The sequence below is a fragment of the Geospiza fortis genome, unplaced genomic scaffold (genome assembly GCF_000277835.1).
Source record: "Geospiza fortis unplaced genomic scaffold, GeoFor_1.0 scaffold557, whole genome shotgun sequence".
Taxonomy (NCBI): domain Eukaryota; kingdom Metazoa; phylum Chordata; class Aves; order Passeriformes; family Thraupidae; genus Geospiza; species Geospiza fortis.
Window position 1 is genome coordinate 263,270 of NW_005054526.1, and position 20,386 is coordinate 283,655.

A 20,386-nucleotide genomic window follows, 5' to 3' on the forward strand; every position below is an offset into this window, starting at 1 on the left:
GTTTGGAAACTCCAACAGAAACAGACTTTAATTTGTTATTGCTCCATAAGACTGCTGGGGAATGGCACCTTGCTGGCTGCAGAAAAATGTGTAGCGGTGTCTTAAGATCATGACACTGTGGAGCATTTGGTCACTTACCTTTTAGCATAACTTTGCAGATGTCTGGTTCCTGCAGAACAAACACCCTCTTCATGAAAGCTGCCATAGCTGGCATTAATTGATGCCCTCTGCCACAGGCTCGAAAGAAACCAACAGCTGAATGGGCGCAGTGAATGGATTTTTTTTTTCACCTTCCCCTGGGAAAATAATGCTTCTAGATGCTTAATTATCATTTAATTAAAAAACTTTTGGTCAGCTGTCAGTGGGAGGGAATAAGTATGTGGGCCTCACTAAAGAGAGGAGGGTCTTTTGTTTGCAAACTGAATTTCTGAACTGCAGTCAATGTGTGCATGCTCAAATGTGGGACACTGATGGTGCTGCCAGGGGTCTTGTGGGAACAGGCATGGTTTTGAGGTTGAATGCCTTCCACTTAATTGTTCATATTCAGTCTCCTAACCCTTAAAGGGCATAGTTTTCAAACACCCATATTTTGCCCTAATAATGATTTAATTTTTTTTAAGATTTTTCTTTTTCTTTCCTTAAGTCCAGTGCATTAACTGCTTAAGCATTACTGACTACTTATGTCCAAACAAAAGGCAAGACAGAATATTAATTGCAAATTGTTTATATTTCTTATAGTGTGACCCTTTAGTTACATAATATTTCCTCTTGTGTTTTTTAAAACCTGAGAAGGGAAAAGGAATAGGACCACTTTTCCTGTAACTTGCATTAATTCCCTTAAAGAAAAGATGTATATTTGCATCATGTTGTTGAAGATTAGGCATTTATTGTGAATTTTTGGCAACTCTCATGTTTGGATGAAGAAAGAAGATAAACCACAGCAATTAGTGTAACAGTGCTGCTGAAAGAATGAAGCTCATTTCCCTCACATGTCAAATGCTCAGTAGGGAGCTGGGCTTCATCACTGTACTGCTTTCCAATCTGTAGATGTGTATCCCCACTTCTGGTTCTCGAGAGGTTAAAAGGTAACTTTATGTTCTTGGTAGGAGCATGTGTCTCCTGGGGACTATCCTCCTTAAATGCTTTTCCCTCCTTTGTTTTTCTTGTTGCCCAAGTGGGAAGCCTGCACAAGTAGGAGTGAAAGAATTCAGACTCTTTTCCTGCTGGGTGTGATAATAGAAGAATTCAGGCTCCTCTGCTACTGTGTTTGATCTGCTGTATAGTTTTCCTTCAGTCAGGTGCATTGCTCTGACATTGTCTTGGCTGTTCATTTCTTAAGTCTTAGGTAGTATTGCTGAAGGTTTGAAGACAACGCATTTAATCAAGCAGCCTCATAGTTTTGAGAGAATGGGAGCTACCAGATTTATTAAAGAAGGAAAGAAGCATTCCTTTCCTAATTATAATTAGAGGTTAAGCCAGAAGAGAACTACTGAATTAGAATGTAAAACCATGTAAAATCTGTCTCCTTCCAGCAGCTCCCAGTCTCCTACCCTTGAATTTTAGGATGTGATTAGTTTAGTTCTACTACTTGAAGACTATTAGGAGAAAAAAAGTTGGGGGAGGGGTGTGGAAAACAAAGGGGAACAAGAATCGTAAAACTGTATTTAAAATACTGTAAAATAATGTAGGAAACAGTATTTTTAGGACTTTGTCTCTTAGTGGCTTTTCTCCTGGGCGAGTCTCTGTAGTACAGTGCAATGCAGACTGTGTTTCATGGGATGTAGACTTCTGTTTTAATAAGCTTCTGATTCTTCTTATGTGAAAGTCACCGTGGCAACATAAAATTTTTGATGGATACCAACAAATAGAGGAGGTTGAAGGGAAGATGAAGCACAACTTCCATAAGAAGAAGCAGGGCGAACAAAATAGTTTCTTGTTTTCTTCCCCCAACTGAAAATGGATTAGTAATTTTTGCAGTGTCTCTTAGGCATCTACCCAGGAAGTAGGCTTTTTTAGGCTGGCTGTATGTAACTACCTAATTTCAAAATGTGACAGACTTTAAACCAGTGGGGTGTTTTGGATATTGATGCCATGCAGACATTTTGAGCCAAGAGAAGCACTCCTTAAAGTTCTTTCCCTGCTATTTGAGGAACGTGGTCACTGCTATGAAGAGGCCTGTATGGCTTATCATCCTGGCCTGGTACATGGTGAGTTAGGAACAGTGCTCTTCTGAGTAAGTAAGAAGGAAAGAAGCCCAAGAGGAGGTAGTTCTAAGGGGAAAGCAGAATGAGAAAACTGGAGAGAAAGTGAACAGGGTTTCACTGTGGTAGATAACTGGACGAACAGGTCTTTGGTCTGTAATGTGGAGATGCTCCCATGTTTTATCTAAATTCTGAACTCTGGTGGCCTCAGTTTCAACCAGAGTTACAGAGAACTCAGGATATGTGCTTGGCTCCCTGGCAGTATTGAAGTGTCCTGGGGAATTGGCTGTGATTAGTCCTTGAGTCTGGATGGATGTTGTTGAAAGGAAGTATGGCTGGAACAGGACCCATTTGTTTATTGGTTTTGTTTGGGGTTATTTTTTGAAGGGGCTGACTGGGTAAAAGTTGTCCGTGTATTGACTGCTTGTTGAATGTAAATGTGGAAAAGGTTACTGTTCCCCGTTGAGGGGGTAGAAGGGTGAGGAGGTAGTTCCTCAGCTGAGGGGATCCCTTGACTGAGTCTGACTGCTTGTGTTGTGAGCAGCAGCAACAGGGCTCCAACCTAGCTCCTGACCCAGGGACAGAGCCCCTGGAAGCATTGCCTGTGACAGTGTCTGTACTACAGCCTTGCAGACAGCGCACCAGCCTGAGGTGGAGTGGTGGCTCCAGAGGAAATGGCATCCAAATCCTGACTCACCTCCATCTGCTCCCCCAGTTTCTCCCAAGCTGTTAACCACCAGCAGTGGGTCAGAGTGAGAAACATCCTGCCCCCAGCCTTTCCTCTGCAGCTTGGTGGGAGATGTCTGGCTGCATTCTCTCAGCACAGGAGATGCACCAGAAATTGTAGTCAGAATATGGAGTGATAAGGGTTAATGTAAACTGTAGGGGATCGCCCAAAAGCACAAGGAGGCCTTTTTTTTGAACCTGCTGTCTGCAACCTAGATAGGCATGCCCTCTGGTAAACAGGTATTTCCTGTCTAATGCAAACAGTTTCTGCAAGATTATCTACTGTCCTAGTCAAGGCACTACTTCATTTGGTTAACATCTCCAAACTAGTGATGCTGTGATCTTAATAGGTGTGATGTATGACTTTTTTCTTTTTAAGATAAGACTTGTGATTATATTATAAACCCCTCACAGTAGCTACTGATTTTGCTTTTTTCAGTTAGGCTTTTTTTTTGTTGTTTGTTTGTTTGACTTGGGTGTTGTTTTGTTTTTGGTGGGTTTTTTCCTTCGTTTGTTTTTGGGGGTTTTTTGCATGTTCTGAATTATGTAGCGTGCAGATAATCATACTTAGCAGTAGTTTAGGCCAGCCCTGCATGTTTTTCCTCTACATTGGTGCTAGCTTCCTAATTACCCTTCTATTTTGAATGAATAACATTTTTGTATCAAGGAATTTAGTTAAATTTCTCAGTATGATAGGAGACACCTAGTAACTTGGTTTATTTCCCTTCTCAGAATATGAAATAAACTATAAATTCAAGAAACAGTGGGATTTAAATGATCCCATCATCATGTTCTCGATGGGTTGTATGATGTCAAGATACAAAAATGTAATTTTGGGTATAATAGAGCAGAATTGCTCAGTGGCCCAGTGGTTTGTGATCCTGAGCATTCTTTTTGTATGCACTCCTCTGTATACTCTCTTTGGTTGTAGTACAGACATTAACTTTTGTGCAGCTATGAATATTGTACAACTATGGAGTTAGTAGTTAGCTTAATACTCTTTTTTTTTTGTTACTGTAGAGGTCAATATTTAATTATGTGAGTTAAATGTGAATCAGTGGGTTTAGGAAGGTTCAGGACAGACAGAAGTATGCAGTTTTAAATCTGTAGAAGAAATTTGGAATTCTTGTAACTACTGATTATTCTCCTGTGCAAGAAGAAGAAAAATTACGGATCGAAATTGGCTAGAGTAAAAGTGAGAGCAGTCAGTGAAGCTGAAGACACTGAACACATCCAACTAGCAAGTTCAGTTGAGAAGGCATAATGACCTTGTTATTTGTATTGTAGGACTCTGGTTCAAAGGAGATTGAGAAGCCCCTCCCGGTGTAAGCAGTCTTTGTGTCAGTCTCCCTCAGGTCTGGTTATTAGAGATTTGGCAGATATTTTTACAATTCTGTGATTTTTCCTGGTGTCTGCTTTTGCAGTGATGCTGTTGTGCATGCATTTGAATCCTTTAGGCAGTCTATGGAAAGGGTGATCCTACATCTAGTTGATGGCATTTTGCGTTTTATTTCCCTGTAGATTTTTCCTTTTTAGAAATACAAAGAAAAAGTCTCTTCTTTTGTTTGATTGAGGAAAGATGAAGTTCTGATGGCATGGTGGCATGCTGGTAATTGGTATTAACGGTAGGGAGAAGGGAGTTTCATGCACATTTTTCAGTATTCAGAGAGGACTTGTAGCTTACTGCCCATGTTTATCTGGCCAATAGCCAAAGCCAAAACACTCAGTGTAGTGTTGCAAAGGTTCAAGACAGACCACCAAACTAGGGCAGCAAGCAGCTGCATCTTGGTGTGCTGTTTTCATTATGTTTTGACAGCACTCTTGTTTCTTCAGACTAAAGCTCACCTTACTTAAGTTGACTAAAGCTCACATACAAAATAGGAAAATCTGAATCCTTCCCTACATTATAAAACTTAAAATTTAAATCCCAGTATTTTCTGCAGTGCATTACAGACTGATGTAGAATAATTCCTCACAGAAAGAGTATACTTGAGAGTAGAATGTTTGACTGTATGTGCAATGTTGTAAAGGTAGAATGTTAGAGGTATTTATCTAAATAGATGCATACATTTTATGCATATGAATATGAATGTGTGTCTGTATATGCATATATACACATAACAAATTTGGAGAGTGTATATGCAGATATGCAGTCTAGGTAAAATATATCAGAAAATACTGCTAGATAATAAATTTATATGAATGTGAAATACTGACAGCCTTTAAAAGTGTAATTCTGCAGTATTCATTGAGGAATATTCTCAGCCAATTTGTTTCCTCGCATAAAGTGAACTGATGCTAAGTGTTGGCTGTGTTTCACTTTGACTTTCTGGAGATGCTTCATCAAATACAAGCTTCAAGGCTACTTTTGACAAGGAAGCTGCTTGCAGTATCGATGTGTGTCATCTCTTCAGGGCAGCTGGTTTTTGCATTTATTCCAGTTCATATCCCCATAGAACTTGTCTGGGTTCTGGAGCACATGGAAGTACTCACTGAACTGCTTTTTAATGTAGAAGGCTTCTTCTTTAAAAACTAAGTAAACCGAGCGAACCAGACAAAATAGCCAAGACAAACTAAACTAAATTCCTCACTTCAAATGTTCTGGGTTTTTGTAAGTTCAGTGTGCACTGTTCAATGACTCTTCAGTGTTGGTGTTGCTGAAGATAATAACTGTGAAGTCATACCTTAGCTACCTTCATAACAAGTTAAATATAACTGAGATAGAACTTAAATTTAACTTTCCTGTATAACCAAAGTCACAACATCTCAAGTGTTGCTAGAGACAGCATGTTCCTGCTGGGGTAGTTTTCAACTATGTAGTTTTAACACCAGAGAAATTATAATCCCTTTTTCTATCCCTGGAGCCTTTATAGGAAGGCTGGTCTTGCATTATTAGTGTCTCATGTGTACCTGGTTAGGCTTCACATTCTGGATATGGCACTAACTTGATTTCTTTGTGCTTGTATTGGCAACTAAAACCATTTGTTTGTAGCCTCTTTTCAGAATGGGAGAAATCCCCTTCTAATCTTTGCCTCCAACTAAGCTGCTATATATTACACTAATACCAGAATTAAGATGGTGTGGAGTAGTGCTGTGCTCAGCATAGCCTGTGAGAGATGGTGATTTGTCAAAATAGCTTAGACTCCAAATACATCTTCATGGCAAGTGTAAATATAATGATTGGGGATAATGAAATGAAATAATTATCAATTATAAAGGCTGATGCCATATTTCTAATGAAAAGCTTTAATAAAAGTTATTAACCTTCATTGCCAGTAATTTGTTCATCTTTTAGCCCTCATTCACAGGAAGAAATTTCCATTTCACTGCATATCTTTCACAACTATTGCCATATCTTGATTACTCTGTCAGGAAACCTGTTTCAGCTCTGGATGAAGTATTGTCTGTCCTAGAAGCACTGCATTTCTGCTTCACCTTTTTATTCTGTTCAATGTTTCCAGGAGATTGTGGAATGTAGCTGTATTTTAACAACCATACTCTTACTCAAGTCTCATGCTTTGCTGATTTCAGTCTAACTGTTCCCCTCATTTCTACCTGAATAGCTTTTGCCTGATATGGGAAGAATTGTGGCTCTTTAAGGAGCAAAGTAATCAAGCTTGATGCATTTGGATTGCATCTTTCAGCAGCTGCTGTTCACCCTGGGTTTGTTACAATAGAAGTTCAGCAAAAGCACTTTCTATGTAGTGTCTTCTGTTTGTTTTATCATGAGTGCTTCTCATCAGGAACATTGATTGTCTGTAGCAGCTGGAGAAGTGACTGGGAGTTAGTGCATTAAGAGTGATACTGGAGCTGAGGGGAAGGAGGAATTCCCCCACAGTGAGACATGCTGAGAAGTCAGGATAGGGAGGAGAAGAGTGAGTGGGCAGGAGTGTCAGTGACAGAGAGCAGGAGGTATGACAGAACCTGTCATGGGGGGGTGGATTTGGGAAACAAATAAGAAATTATGAATTGGATTCTAAGATAAGGAGTAGTGCCATTTGTCCAAGTCACTGCTGATACAGTGTGAGGTCAATGACTTCCAGATAGGTATTCACCCAGGAGGAGTAAAGTCCGGGAAGGATATTTGTGGAGCAGAGCAGAAGGCAAAGGGCAACAAATGTAAACTTTCTGTTCTGCTCAAGTCTTCTGCATGCCCCAAAGTTTAGTTATTGTTAAAAGTGACTGACTTTTTTTTTCTGTGCTCTCTCCTGTTCTTTTTCATCCTGTAAAAAGGTTTTCTTTAAAAAAAAAAAAAGTGTTCTAAGCTTTGCATCTTACCTGCTGCCTAGCTTGCTAGTCTCTTCTTGGCATGCAACCTGAGCACAGCATGAAATTCAAGGCTTAGGGAATTGCATTTTGGGGATTAGTGCTCTGTGGTTTACCAAGGTTTATATTTCCCTAAGTTACAATCCCTGTAGAGTATTCCTGCATGGCTATAACTTTACTGCAGACAAAGAAGCTTTATTTCAGGGCTGCCTCTTATCAGTTGGTTTATCTTGTCAGATTTGAATGGGAGAAGAATAGTTTTATGAAAACAATAGAAGGGGAAAGTTGATGTGTTCAGAGATCTAGAAAAAAACTGTTTTGTTTTAAAATGGTTTTAACTTCTGAGATTCTTTTGTATAAGGAAGATAGCTGTTTCAATGCTAAATATAGTTCAGTAAGTAATGCTTTGATACTTCCTTTGTGCCACCCTGCTCCCCATTTGTGGAGTTCTGGCAGCTTAGATCATCTTTCAAGGTTCCCTGAAGTTTATTTTTTTTTCATCCACAAAATGCCTCTTTTATAATAGCATTATTTTGGGGAAGGAATTGTGTTTCACAGATTATACAGGATGGATTACATTGTTTCAAAACCTTTGTGAAGCGCAGCTGAAAAACAAAGCTTACAGTGAGAGCTCTAGGAGGGATTTGTCCTTCATGCAGTGAGTTGCATCTTACCTTACTGGTAAGGCAAATAGAGGAAAACTTCATATCTTTTATTTTTTATTTCTCAATAGAACATTTCATTTGAGTATGATAGAAGATAAATTCTCTCTGCAGCCACATCTGAGCAAGTAGCAAACATGTTTTTGAAATGGCAGCAGGGGGGAAAGATTTCTCATTGTGTAAGATCTTGATATTGAAGGTAATGCCATCATACTCTCCAGAGTTTTAAAAATACACAGACTCCAAAAAAAACCACCAAAACCCAAAGATAAGTTTAATTAGGTGTTTTTGATAATGATTTGTGAAAGACATTGCACATTCAACTGAGAAATGTAAAGTTTGGATATTAATGTAAAAGTGAATGCAAGGCATTTGTTTATTTACATAGGAAATTCTGGTGAAAGTGATAAAAGCCTCAATTTCTACAAGTAAGGGCAAGTGACAAGTATGTGCAAGGAATCATCCATGTAGCAAAATCTGTGAAGAGTATCTAAAATTTTTGTGCTTTAAATGTATTACTTTCTTTTGCCAGAATTTGTGGTGGTCCTTTAAATCCCAGACTTCAGCCGTGAAAAACTTGCTTGTAAGTCACATCATGGATGCTCTGAGCCCCAGCCTGCATCACAGATGTTGGCAATGATACCATCACATCATCATAGAGAGATGCAATCTCTGTGTCTTTTAATGAATATCTGATAAATACCAGAAGTTTTTCCTGGGTTCAATTCTAGATTGGAGAATTGCAACGAAACAGTTATTCAAGCTTTTAAAATAAGAGTAGCAGATAAAGGGAGGAAAGTTATCAAAAATATGGTGACATTGCATGAAGCCAGAAGGAATATTCTGAACCATTCTTTTTCTTGTCTTCTGTATTACTTTGGAGTACTTCTGCACCTGTTTTTCTTTATGAACTCCATCCATTCTTTTGCACTTTATTCAATTTAACTATATCAAGACTAATTAGTCTTGGTTTCTGTCTGTTACATAATAAGAGAGGATCACAGTGTTACAAAATTCATTTTTTGAGATGTCTACAAATAAGATCTGAATCTCCTTCTCTTGCAGTCTACTTTGATAATTAAGTACTTTTGTGTATAAACTTTCTCCATTTTAGATGTTTTGAAGTTTTTCTAAGCCATTACAGAAAAATTCTGATTGCAGCGCTGTAAACATTAGCGTATGCACTCCAGTTTATACACAGCTAAGGTCTCTTAGTTTAGGATAATATTTTCCTTCTGCATGAGTGTTTGAAGTGTTGGGGATTTATGTTTATGAGAATATTTGTTATAGTAGAATGAGGGAAGAAGAAAACTACTTCTGCCAACGAATATATAAAAACTGTGTGATATATTTAAGAAAAATACCTCCTTTCCCACGTTTAATCAATGTCTTAATTTACTTCTAGTCTTGTTTAATGATCTTGTGTTATGGGAAATTAGTGTCTTTGCAGATGAAAAATGTATGAGTAAAAAAAATGCATTCATCTTCTTAATTATCATCTGTACTAATGACAAAAGGCACAGATATGAAATTTATCTCAATAATTAGATTTCTAATTATTACATCATTTTCAGATTGATAAGTCTTGCTCTGTCTGGCATGTGATTTCAAGCTACAGTTCATGCAACAGGAATAGTTTTAGTCATTGAATGGTGATTGTAAACCTGAGACTGTGTTTCACATTATATTTATTTTTATATTTTATAAAATGTGTATGGCAGAGAAATAAGCTTTAGTTGGAGAAGAATATTTTGTTAATGACTCTACAGGGAAATGTTGGTCATTGCACAGAACAGCAAACGTGCAAGCCTGAAAAGTATCCATGGTGCATTTTCTTTGAAAACTTCTGGTTTTGCCATTATCCATTATAATCATAGACTTCCTGGACATGCCTACAAAAACAACAATAGCTCTGATTTTTAATAGGAAACTGAGAAGTCAAGGAACTCAGTAGCAGAATCTCAAAACGCCCATATGTGGTACATGCTGTATTTCTGATGCTAATGTCTTCTTTTCTCTCTTTTTGCCCACAGCTGTAGAACAAGTAACAGGAAGAGTTTGATGGGCAGTAGCCAGTCTCCAGCTCTGCCTCGGCCTCATTCACCACTCTCAGCTCATACAGGTGATTTTATAACTACGCTACTACTGCTATTATGAAATTCTTATGGTGTCTCTATAACTGAAGGAAAACATACTCTACTGTTCTTTTCACTGTAATAGCAAAAAGTTGGATTTCATCTTATCCGAATTTCTGTTTTACATTTAGATCCATAAATCCTATGTTATGATCAGTCCAAAAATATCATTTAGCTATTTTTATTTCTTCACCTTGCATTCTGGTAGATTTTCTCTCCCCCTCCTACCATTGCTCTTCCTATAGCTTACACCACATAACGAAGGTAGTGGAGTCTGTATTACATTCTGATCCTGGAACTTCTGCTCCCGAGGATTTATAGTGTCAGGTACTTTGGTGGTAGTTGCTGTACTTCACTTTCCATGCCAATAAATTGATGATAGTTTTGTTTTTCTTCTAAAACATCTGAAACACTTAAAGTTTGGATGAATGTCCATAAATAAATATTTTATTTATAATAATTGCATTAATTTTTTAAAGTAAAATTTTTAGCATATCACCTCACATTTACACAGATATTTATTGTCTTTTTAATTTTGAGGGTGCATTAGCTGTAACTACAGGCCAAAATGAAAGCACCACACTAATCCTTGTGTAATCAATTACTCTGAATACTCTGGAGAGCTGCTTGCAGGGAGATGCTAAACAAGAAGGTGCAGAGCTTCACATGAATTTTTGAAGTATATTAAGGCATCTCCAGTTTTCTCATGGAAGCAACATTGTTAGAGAAAATATGGTGGTGAGTTTTGCTCTCAGAAGCAGCTGTCACAAGTAGGAACCCAGGCAACATGAAAATTTGTAGAGTTCAAGGCAGTAGAGCATTTAAAACAAACAAACTAAAACATGGTGCAGACTGTTTTGAAACTGAAAAATTAAATTTTGGAATGTCTGGAATACCATTTTGGGTCTCCCAAACACAGAAATTTCCATCTGGAAGAGGAGATTGTGGTCGCCATAAAAAGTGTCCTTGGTTGTGCTGTGCTGACTTGAGGAAAGCAGTAACAATGCTTGCTCTAGCATGTCTGCTGCTGTAAATGACTATACCATCTGTTTTGAAATAGAAACCTTGGGCCAGTGATTCCTAATGAACTCTGAAGTATAGACTGACCAGCACATGTTACCTGGGATTTGGATATAGGCTGTGTATTTGATAAATGGTGGAAAGTTCCTGTCTGGCAGCGGATTCAGGCTTTCATCAAGTTGCTTCATCTTTTGAATTGATTTCTCAAACAGCAAAAGAGAAATAATATTGCTGATGTCACAGCTATTGTCAAGTGGCTGAGAAGGTTGAAAACCAATTCTATAAGTTAAAGATTAAGTGTAAGTGGTTCTTTTCCACAAACTCAGCAGTACGTACTGTTTATTCAAAAGCGTATTACAGAAATCTGACAGCTTCTCCCATTACACAGGATACAGTAGGTTCTCTTACTTGGCTACTTCCAAAGACATGTGTCCTAGGCACTTGAGCAGCACTAGTAAATCTCATAGTAAGTCTCATCACATATATGAGATTAATGTTTGGATGTGCATGTCCAGCTCTGTTATTAGCTTGGTTCTGTAAATAGCTAATTATAGTAAATATTCACACAACTATTGGATCTTAGCTCAGCTGGCTAGTGTGCCTGGACAAATCTGTACATCAGATCACTGTGAATGTCATCCTAATCCACACAAATAAAAAATATGCAAATTTAGTAAGCTAAATACTTTCCTCTACACAGGCAGTAGGAGTTCAGTGTTTCAGGTGTTTAATGTCTATAAATCTGTGAGAATGTCAGACTTGGGAGGCTGGATTTACAGTGATCCTGTGATTTCTGTGTTGTCAGAGCTGCCAGGTGTTAAACTGCACTAGCTTCTGCACACTCACATTGCCTTCCTCCTCTCTGTGGTGGCATGTACTGAAGGCCTGTTTCCTTGCAAAGTGTGGTAGAGGGATTGACAAGAGACTGTGTGTGCTGTACAGCTTGCTGGGTTTATTCTTCTTGGCCCTGCTTGACTGAGAAGAATTGCTCCAAGTCATAGAGGCCTCCTTGACTTCACGGAGAGAACCTGGTATGTCTCTTGTCCAGCTATAGATGATTTGAGAGTCTTTTTTGAAGCTGAGATTCTCTTAGGGAAGTTCTTTGAATTGGAAGTTTTTACTTTACTTTATAGCCAGATCATCTGCCCAGCGTATGTACCTCAAGTTTAAGTTTCAGAGACTGAGGATGATCCTCTAAAACCTTCACATATTTCTTACTAACATTTGCTGTTGGAAGAGGAAACACTAGAAGAGGGAAAGGCAGACAAAAGAGTTTCCAGTCCTTGGGGAGCATGTAACAAGCTGAATGTGCAGCAAAGTGTCAGTGCTTGCATTTACTGAAAACAGGTTTATTCATCAGTCTGTTCTTGGCTGAAGTGTGGTAATAACATGCATTTTTGACAAATATGTTCTAGTGAGATAATGCAGAATTTGGAGGACATTGAAGAGCAAAGGAAAGGAAACTTCTCTAGTGCTCTAGAGAAGTTTTTCTTGTGTGTTGTTAGAGTTCTATTTCATTAATGCAATCTGCCCACATGAGTTCAGGCTGAAGCTCAGGTTGGACAGATGCTAACATCTGATTTAACTTCGTGAGACCATTGCACAATTTCTTGTTACTGGGTTGTCAAAAGAAAATACTGATTCTTGCATCACTTGCCTTTTAAAGGACTCAGTTTAACTGATGAGAGAGCCAGGAACTTTAGGTGTTGAGGACTCTTAGTATCACCTATCCTAGAAATCTTTAGCTTCCTCACATTGCATGTTAGGCTTTTTCTTCTACTGGATCCCACTCTTGTACTCCCTACTCTCAGGTGCTCCATCCATCTCTGGGGAGAGCCTGCCGTTGCCCTTACTGAAAAGAGTTCCATTCATTGCCCTTATTTAAGTGGACTAGATTCTTAATGTTTTTACTGTCTTAGTTGCCAGCTGGGATTTAAGCACAACAAAGGGATAAAGACCTGCAAAAAAAGCTAAGTACCATCCAGCTGCTCACCCACCCATCCCCCCTACAGCAGGTAGAAAAATTAGAAAAAAAATTAAAAGTACAACTTGTGAGTTGAGATTAGAACAGTTTAATAACTGAAACAAAACAAAAAAATTTACAATATTACTACTGAAAATAATAATAACAACAATAACAATTGCAATGAAAAGGAGAGAGTGGTGTATCATACCCAAGAGAAAGAAGTGATGCACAGTACAATTGCTTACCAGCTGCTGACCAATGCCCAGCCCAGCCCCCAGCAGCCCCCAGCCCCTCCTGGCCCTGGCCAGCTCCCTGCAGTTTGCATCCTGGACACGATGTCCTGTGGTGTGGAACATCCCTTTGGCCTGTCAGGTCAGCTGTCCTGGCCGTGCTGCTTCCCGGTGCCTTTGTGCACGTGGTCATGGTGGGGAATGGGGCACTGAAGGTCCTTGGCTAAGGGTAAGCTCTGCTCAGCAGCAGCTAAAACATCAGTGTGCTGCCAGCATTAGTCTCATGCTGACTCCAAACACAGCACTGAACCAGTGACTAAAAAGAAAATTCTATCCCAGCTGGAATCAGCATGCCCTTTACTCTAGACTGTTCTATTTGAGTGGAATCAAAATTGTCACACTCTTGAAAATCCACCCGGGATCAATTTCTTTTAGTTGTCATCCTAATAGTCTTTAGTGTTATCCTTGGCTTTGTGTGTAGTCCTAATGAGATGGTTGGCATTGCTTGGGAATTCATTGCCCCAGAGGCATCTGAAGTGAGTCTTTTCATTCTTTGTGAGGACACCATTGGATTCCCTAACAAGCTTTTCCCTTCAGCGTTAATTCATTGCTTGTTGAGAGCAAGCAGAATACGTACCCAGTTAACTCTGCATGGCATACTTGAGATGATTTTATTTGGACCACTAGTTTAAGCTACTTGGGTTTGTTTCCCCAAAGGCCTCCCATCTCTGAGGACAGAAAAGTGCTGTGAGTCCTCGGTTCAAATGTAGCAAAGTGAGTGAAGGTGTGTTCTGGAATCTCAAGGTGGAGCTCTCTTAGAGTGCTTTGCATAACCACTCCTGCCAATACCTGTGATTTTGCTCAAGAATATTTTCATCTTTGGTATCTGCAGACCAATCATTTAGAGGTCTGGCTGCGCCTTTGGAAGCAATGTGCTATTACTTCAGATCTGCTGAAGAGCTCAGGTAGCTACTATTTAATCATAAACTGGATTTGAACTAGTTTGGATGTGAATAGGATTGCTCTGTTTTAGAGGATGAGCATCTTGAATGTAAGCATAGTTCTTCCGAGTGCATTTTATACCTGTGTTCTTCCTTATAGTCCTGTTTTTCATCCAGATGCAGTCTGAACTGGAGGTATCAGCTATTCTCTAGTTTAGATAGATGTTCTTTGAGGAGGACCAGTGGCCCAAGTTTAGGGCAATTAGGGTAATAATAATTGCCCCATATAAGAAAGTCTATTATATAGAGATCTCAGGCAAATTATCCCCCCCCCCCCCCACGCCAAGGGAGTTTGTTGTTAATCTTTACAGATGCAAACTGATTTGGACAAGCACTGAATACTTACATGGAGTTTTTTAACTGTTAGCCTTGCCATCCTAGTCATACTCAGATTCATGTCAGGAGGGAGAGGCAGTGAGATAGCACCACACTTATGAAGTAAGTAGATTGTACAGAGTGCAAGTAGTGCATGAGTGGCAGATTTGTTTGTAAGCAACAGTGACCATAAAAGCTCCTGGGATACACTAAAGTGTTATTAGAGCAGTAAGTAGTCCAAGGATTGGGAACCCATGGGGTAAGGTCTGAGACTGAGGATGATAAATGAGATATGAAAAAGACAGTATGTACAGCAGATACTATATGTCTGTTAATGTATGTTAATTGCCAATACAATATATGCAAATCCATTTTCCTCTATGCAGGACCTGTAGCTGCTTGCAGAGATAATTTCTGTCTAGAAAGTCAGACTTTTGTTTGTAGTGAAACCTCTTGCCATGCCTTATGCATCCATGCAAAGATCACACAGTATCAGCTTTCTCTACATAAAGTGTTGCTATTTCTTGCAAAAATAGAAAACATGCTAGGTAATATCTTTAGGCTCATTAGCAGCTGTCATTGGTTAGTGGTGAGGACATCCTTTGCCTTTAGTATTTGGGCTGAAAGGTGTTAAGCCTGCTGAAAAGTACTTCTAAGTTTTCCATGAGCTGTTGAATACATAGACAACTGTGGGAAGATAAGAGTTGCAGCATTAGCTTGGATTGTACCTGGTGCCTGTGTCATTAATGGGCTTTCTAGCTGAGTGTCTGATGCTGTGTAGGCAGGTCATCTGCACCACCCAGCCTGCAAAGTGAATGATTATAATCTCAGCAAGTCAGGGCATTCAGGTGTCCCCACCTCAGAAGTCACAGAAGCTTCTTCATGTGGTTGATACTAACTCCTAATGATTAATAGTCACAGGTGGTGCTTCTTAATTTTATCTGCTGAAGGAGCAAGATTTAGCTGTTAGGAGCAATGCTGTAAATTTTATTTGTCTGTATTTTAAGAATATTCCATGTGGTGCCACTGAGATGACTAGGACAAGAATTGTAAGTAGGAAACTGTTCAAGGGTATAAAGAGGCTTGTGCTAAAATGGGGTATAATACAAAGTGTGAGTGGAGGTTATCAGTAGAGTCATCAGGTTTTGTTTTTGTGGCCAAACATTTTATTCTTCTTATAAGTGGCACTGGCATAAAATTACTGTAGCTTACACAAATTTGGAAGACATCCAGTATGACATAGCATCAGGGCGCTATTTTGAAGTGAGTGAATGACTGAAATAAAAAAGTATGAAATTGCAATATGCAATATTTTGTACTGGGGGACCTGTAACAGAAATGTCTATGATAAACTGTGAACTCACTTATTATAAGGAGTTTAGTTTAGGATCTGACTGCATTTTCTGTATAACATGATGTTTGCAAGGACCAGTCTAGTGCGGCTTTGAAAATGAAATCTCAGAAGATTTATAAAGAAGGTAATTTTCATTTTGATTTGGAAAGATTTCATGCTGCTGTACAGTGTCCTGGTTAGATTTCATCTGGAATACTGCATACGTTTATTGTCATACATATTCAGATGAGATCATGTGGAGAGAAGGGCTGATGGGATAGAATGTGGGAGATTTCTGTGTGAGATTGAAACATATTGCTTGCTTTTCTTAGTAATGGAAGACTGAAAGATGGTACTCTCATCTAAACCAGTCAGAATTGCCTTTCTCCCCCCCTTCCCTTAATAGAGTAGGAAGAGAAACACATGCTGGTCATATATACTGGAACGTGAGGGGTCTTAAAGAATTGTCCATCCAAGTATGGCAGGGACAAACATGACTTTCTCTAGGAGATTGGATAAATAGGTATAAGGCCCCAAACAACTCGCACAGTGAAGTTTTTAAATTACTTACGATTGTTCATGCACCTCAATTTGCATGCACGGGGGAAATACTGACGAGATATTCTCAAGAGGTCAGACAACAAAAATATCTTCACTGGCAACTTCAGAATATCAAAGAACTTGGGCAAAAGTTTTAGCGCAACATTCAGTCAGCACAGAACATTCCTCAAAGATTTGACTTGGCCCTTTGAACTTAGCAAACACTAAGTGGGATTGATTTTAAGTTACTCAGAAATTCTAAGAAGAGGTGATTAGAAGAAGGAGAAGGAGGGAAAGACAGAAAAGATACAGAGGAACCCACATACAGTAACCAACCCCTAGGTTCCAGCAGCATTCAGGGAGAACTACCCCAAGGAGGTGAGGTCTAGACAATGCCATGGCCTTGTGTTCAGCCTTAAATACCCCTGGCCTTTCCAGGCCCTTTCCCCAGGTGGGTTTTCCAGTCATTTGGCCACTCAGGAGCTGGGTTAGGGGCTCCAGAGGGGCATTGCCTCCACTGTGCCAATGAGTGACATCTCTGTTGGTCTGGGATACAGGCTTTAGGGGGCTGGGGGTGTACAGGGCAGGGTACTGCCTTGTCAGACCAGGGTAAGGTGTGACCTGCCCCTTTCCTTAGCACACATGTGTCCCAAAATGCCTCAAGACATCAGTCTTTCACAATGGGATTACATGATGCAATTCCCTAAAGCAAAATTAAAGTTCAAGAAGGTTTTACCTCCTCTTGTAATAGTATTTCTAGGACTTTTCAGACTTTTAGGTGGACATTGGTAGAGTGCTGGCTGTTAATAGTGTGATCTCAGTATGTCAGGGCTCACTGCTTGCATCAGATAATTCTGTTTGAGAGATGAACTTTAGTGAGCAACACTGAAGCATAGTAATCAACAAAGCTGTTTGCACCATATATTTTAAGGGAAAGAAAGACTATGCTTGTAAATAAATGAGGCCCCATAGTGTGTTTTTGTGGTGAAGTATAGAAATGCTAAAAGCTGGGATGTAAAGCAGGGCTCTGAATGTCAGATTTTGGAAGAAAACTCATGCAGTATATCAATTACTCTGACTACTGTCATATGTAGAATTACAAAAACAGATTTGCTAAAACAAAAATTTTTATTTAGCATTTCTTTTGGGTGCAGTTAATGGTTATGGAAATTTCAAATAATCTTCTACTAGTTTAAGGACAGGAGAAGAAACTCGAAATAGTAAGTTACGTGCAGATAGAAATTAAATCGTGTAAAAAAAGCACTCTGAGTATTTAAATGATGGTTGGAACATGTAGAGCTTTCTTGCAGATGGATTTAAAGATCATACAGACCTTCCTTGCCATAGCTGAGGCAAGATTTTTGCTGGTTTCAGGTACAGTTAATCCAGATTTTTAAATAGCCTGAGCTCCTCACATGAAAATAATAGCCTGAGCTCCTCACTTTTTGGAAAGCACCTGCAGAAGTATTCAGAATGATTCTACTGCCCAGCTGTCTGTTCTACTGACTGATGCTGTTTGTTATGGTAAGAAAGTACCATAACTGTAACTGCAGGTGAATGATGTCTTGTGTATTACTCAGTTCACAGTCAGGGCTCATCACCATGTGAACTGACACAGAGGAATGTACGACACATTGTTGTATTAATGGAGCACTGATGTATTGTGGTGCATGTTAAAAAAATTCAAACTGAATTTGTCTTTGATCCATCAGGAATTTGGGATAACAATTATCATTAATCTGGTATTCCATCCATATTAACAGAAAATCATTGCATTTGAAACTCTTTGTTTTGTAGGTAGACAGCTATTAAAAGTACATTAATAATATGCAGTGACTGTAACATGCTTTTTAAAAAATATTTGAAATATCTTCCCTCAGTGGCAAAGACATAGGATTTCTTGAAGCTATTTGCAAAACAACCACAGTTTGTCTTGATACAGTTTTCTTAACAATAGATGCTTGCAAAATGAGCCACCCTGTGTATTGTTATGAAGCAGAGTATTGTTTTTTTAGATTAATTGCTTATTCCTTGTGTCTCCCAGAGGATACTGGAGTTAATTATCTAATGCCTGACCACCAGTCTAGTTTACTTTACTAAATCAAACACTTGGGCAGTAATCTCAGTCACCTAGAGATACTGTAGGACTAAAGCATACAATACAAGCAGATTTCAAAGAACAGTAGGCTTTGACTCATCAGCAAGCCCTGCGCATATGGACAGAGAGGTAACTGGCACTAGATTTTATTTGAAAGTCTCCCAGGTATTGATTTGCAGATGGGTGGGTGAATGCCTTGATGGATGGAGGTCGCATGTAGGACTCTGCTTCCAACCTGTCTTGCTCCTCTGGAGTACTACACCTTATACCTGTAATAGCACTAGCTGTTTCTCCAGTCATTAGGGGTTTGTATTCTCATTCTTTGTTTCCAGGTTTGTCTGAGTTCTTACAATTTCTAGATAAACCTTCAGGATTTAGTATCCAGGTATTATGTGTGTGGCGTCACCAGTCTTGTTATTTTAAAAGCTGATTTGCTATTGAAAGTAATGCTTACAAGTTGATTTTCGTAATAACAGGATCTGATGCTCTTCCTGAGTAAGACTTTGACTTCTTAAGGTTTTGTCTGTAAGGAAGTGATCTATGTTGATTCTAGCAACATAGTTTGCAGCATTGTGACTCCACAAATCCAAATTCACACTGATAGCTGTAAAATTGCTGAATTATTTAATCATATTTTTTTCTTCTTTATGAAGTTTTTGTGTATATTTTAACTCACGGACAGTAAGGTATGTCCTTGATGTGTGTTAAAAACTTGTTTATATCCATCTATAACTTCAGCTAGTGAAAAAAAAGGAATTGGTTTACAAAGCCTCATATTCTGATTTGTAAAACTCTTTCCTGTCAAAAGCTGTTTGCCTCACTATGTTAAGGCTAGTTCTATGCTCTTCTGCCAGAGTTCAAGGTAGCTTCTTTGTCTTTTTTACTTACCTAAGCCACAATACACTCCAGATTACAGCTGATGTTTTTCTAGTGCAGCAGTTGAAGTTTGTGACTCTGTTTTATCTGCACGGTGTTAATTTTTTTTTTTTTTAGCTTATCTTTGTTAAATAATTTCTGGTAGCAGAAAAAGAAATCTGGTTAGCTGTTAAATTGAATGAACTGTTGCTCTCAGTAATTTGGTGTTTACAGTTGATACACAGTAAGAATAAATTTTTTTAGTCCCCAAGTAAAGATGGGAATTTATGGCTTCAGATTCTCTCTGCTCCAACCCATTCAGGGAATGAAAATCCTTGCCACCTTGAAATTTTTGAGGCCCTCAGCAGTGTCTGAAGGGTAATGAAGAAGCTGGGGTCTTGAGAGGATGCAGAGAATGTAGGAAGGACATAATTCTGCCATGATAGATTTATGGGTGAAAAAAACTTGTGGGTATTGTCCAGTGAGAGTGGAATCCATGTCTCTTGAGGCTGTGGAAAGAGCAGCTGCAAAAGCCGCTCAGCACAGCTCAGAAAGCATCTTACATCTGCTTCTAGACAAAATGGGGAGGGGGGTAGTGTGGGGATGTGTGTTTATCACTGTGTTTGCTACCTAATCACTCAATGATTATGCTTTCCCATATAGAATTAATGCAATCTGTTATGAGTATCACTGTGATAAGTGCAATGTTAATTCAAACATTTGGATAGCAGTGAAGGCCACTTGAAGCCCTTTAAGGACTCAGTTTTTTATACTGGCCTTTTCACACATAGGTAGTGATTTTCCCCTCAGAAATTTCATGTTGTTTCTAGCTGGCTACATTGGAGCTATTTTTTAATCCATAGCTTTTGTTTCAGTCTCATTTATGTCCAAAAATAAAATGCTACAACAAATGCATTACTTTTTTTCTATTTTCGTGTGTTGCTGCTACAGTTATTTTAAAGAAAAGTTTAAGGAAAGATTGATTGTTAGATGTATGCCAGTATTTCTTTATATTGGATCCTTTTGGCTTTTTTTTTT

At 38.8% G+C, this 20,386-nt stretch overlaps 1 protein-coding gene across 2 annotated transcripts in view; it reads left to right on the plus strand.

Annotated features, from left to right (window-relative positions):
* MAST4 (microtubule associated serine/threonine kinase family member 4) overlaps positions 1-20,386 on the plus strand; it is a 213,752-nt gene that overhangs the window by 131,730 nt on the left and 61,636 nt on the right. For both annotated transcript variants that reach the window (XM_031063748.1, XM_031063747.1), the window contains exon 5: positions 9,889-9,977. In XM_031063748.1, the coding sequence (XP_030919608.1) occupies positions 9,889-9,977 (89 nt within the window). The remainder of the gene's footprint in view (positions 1-9,888; positions 9,978-20,386) is intronic.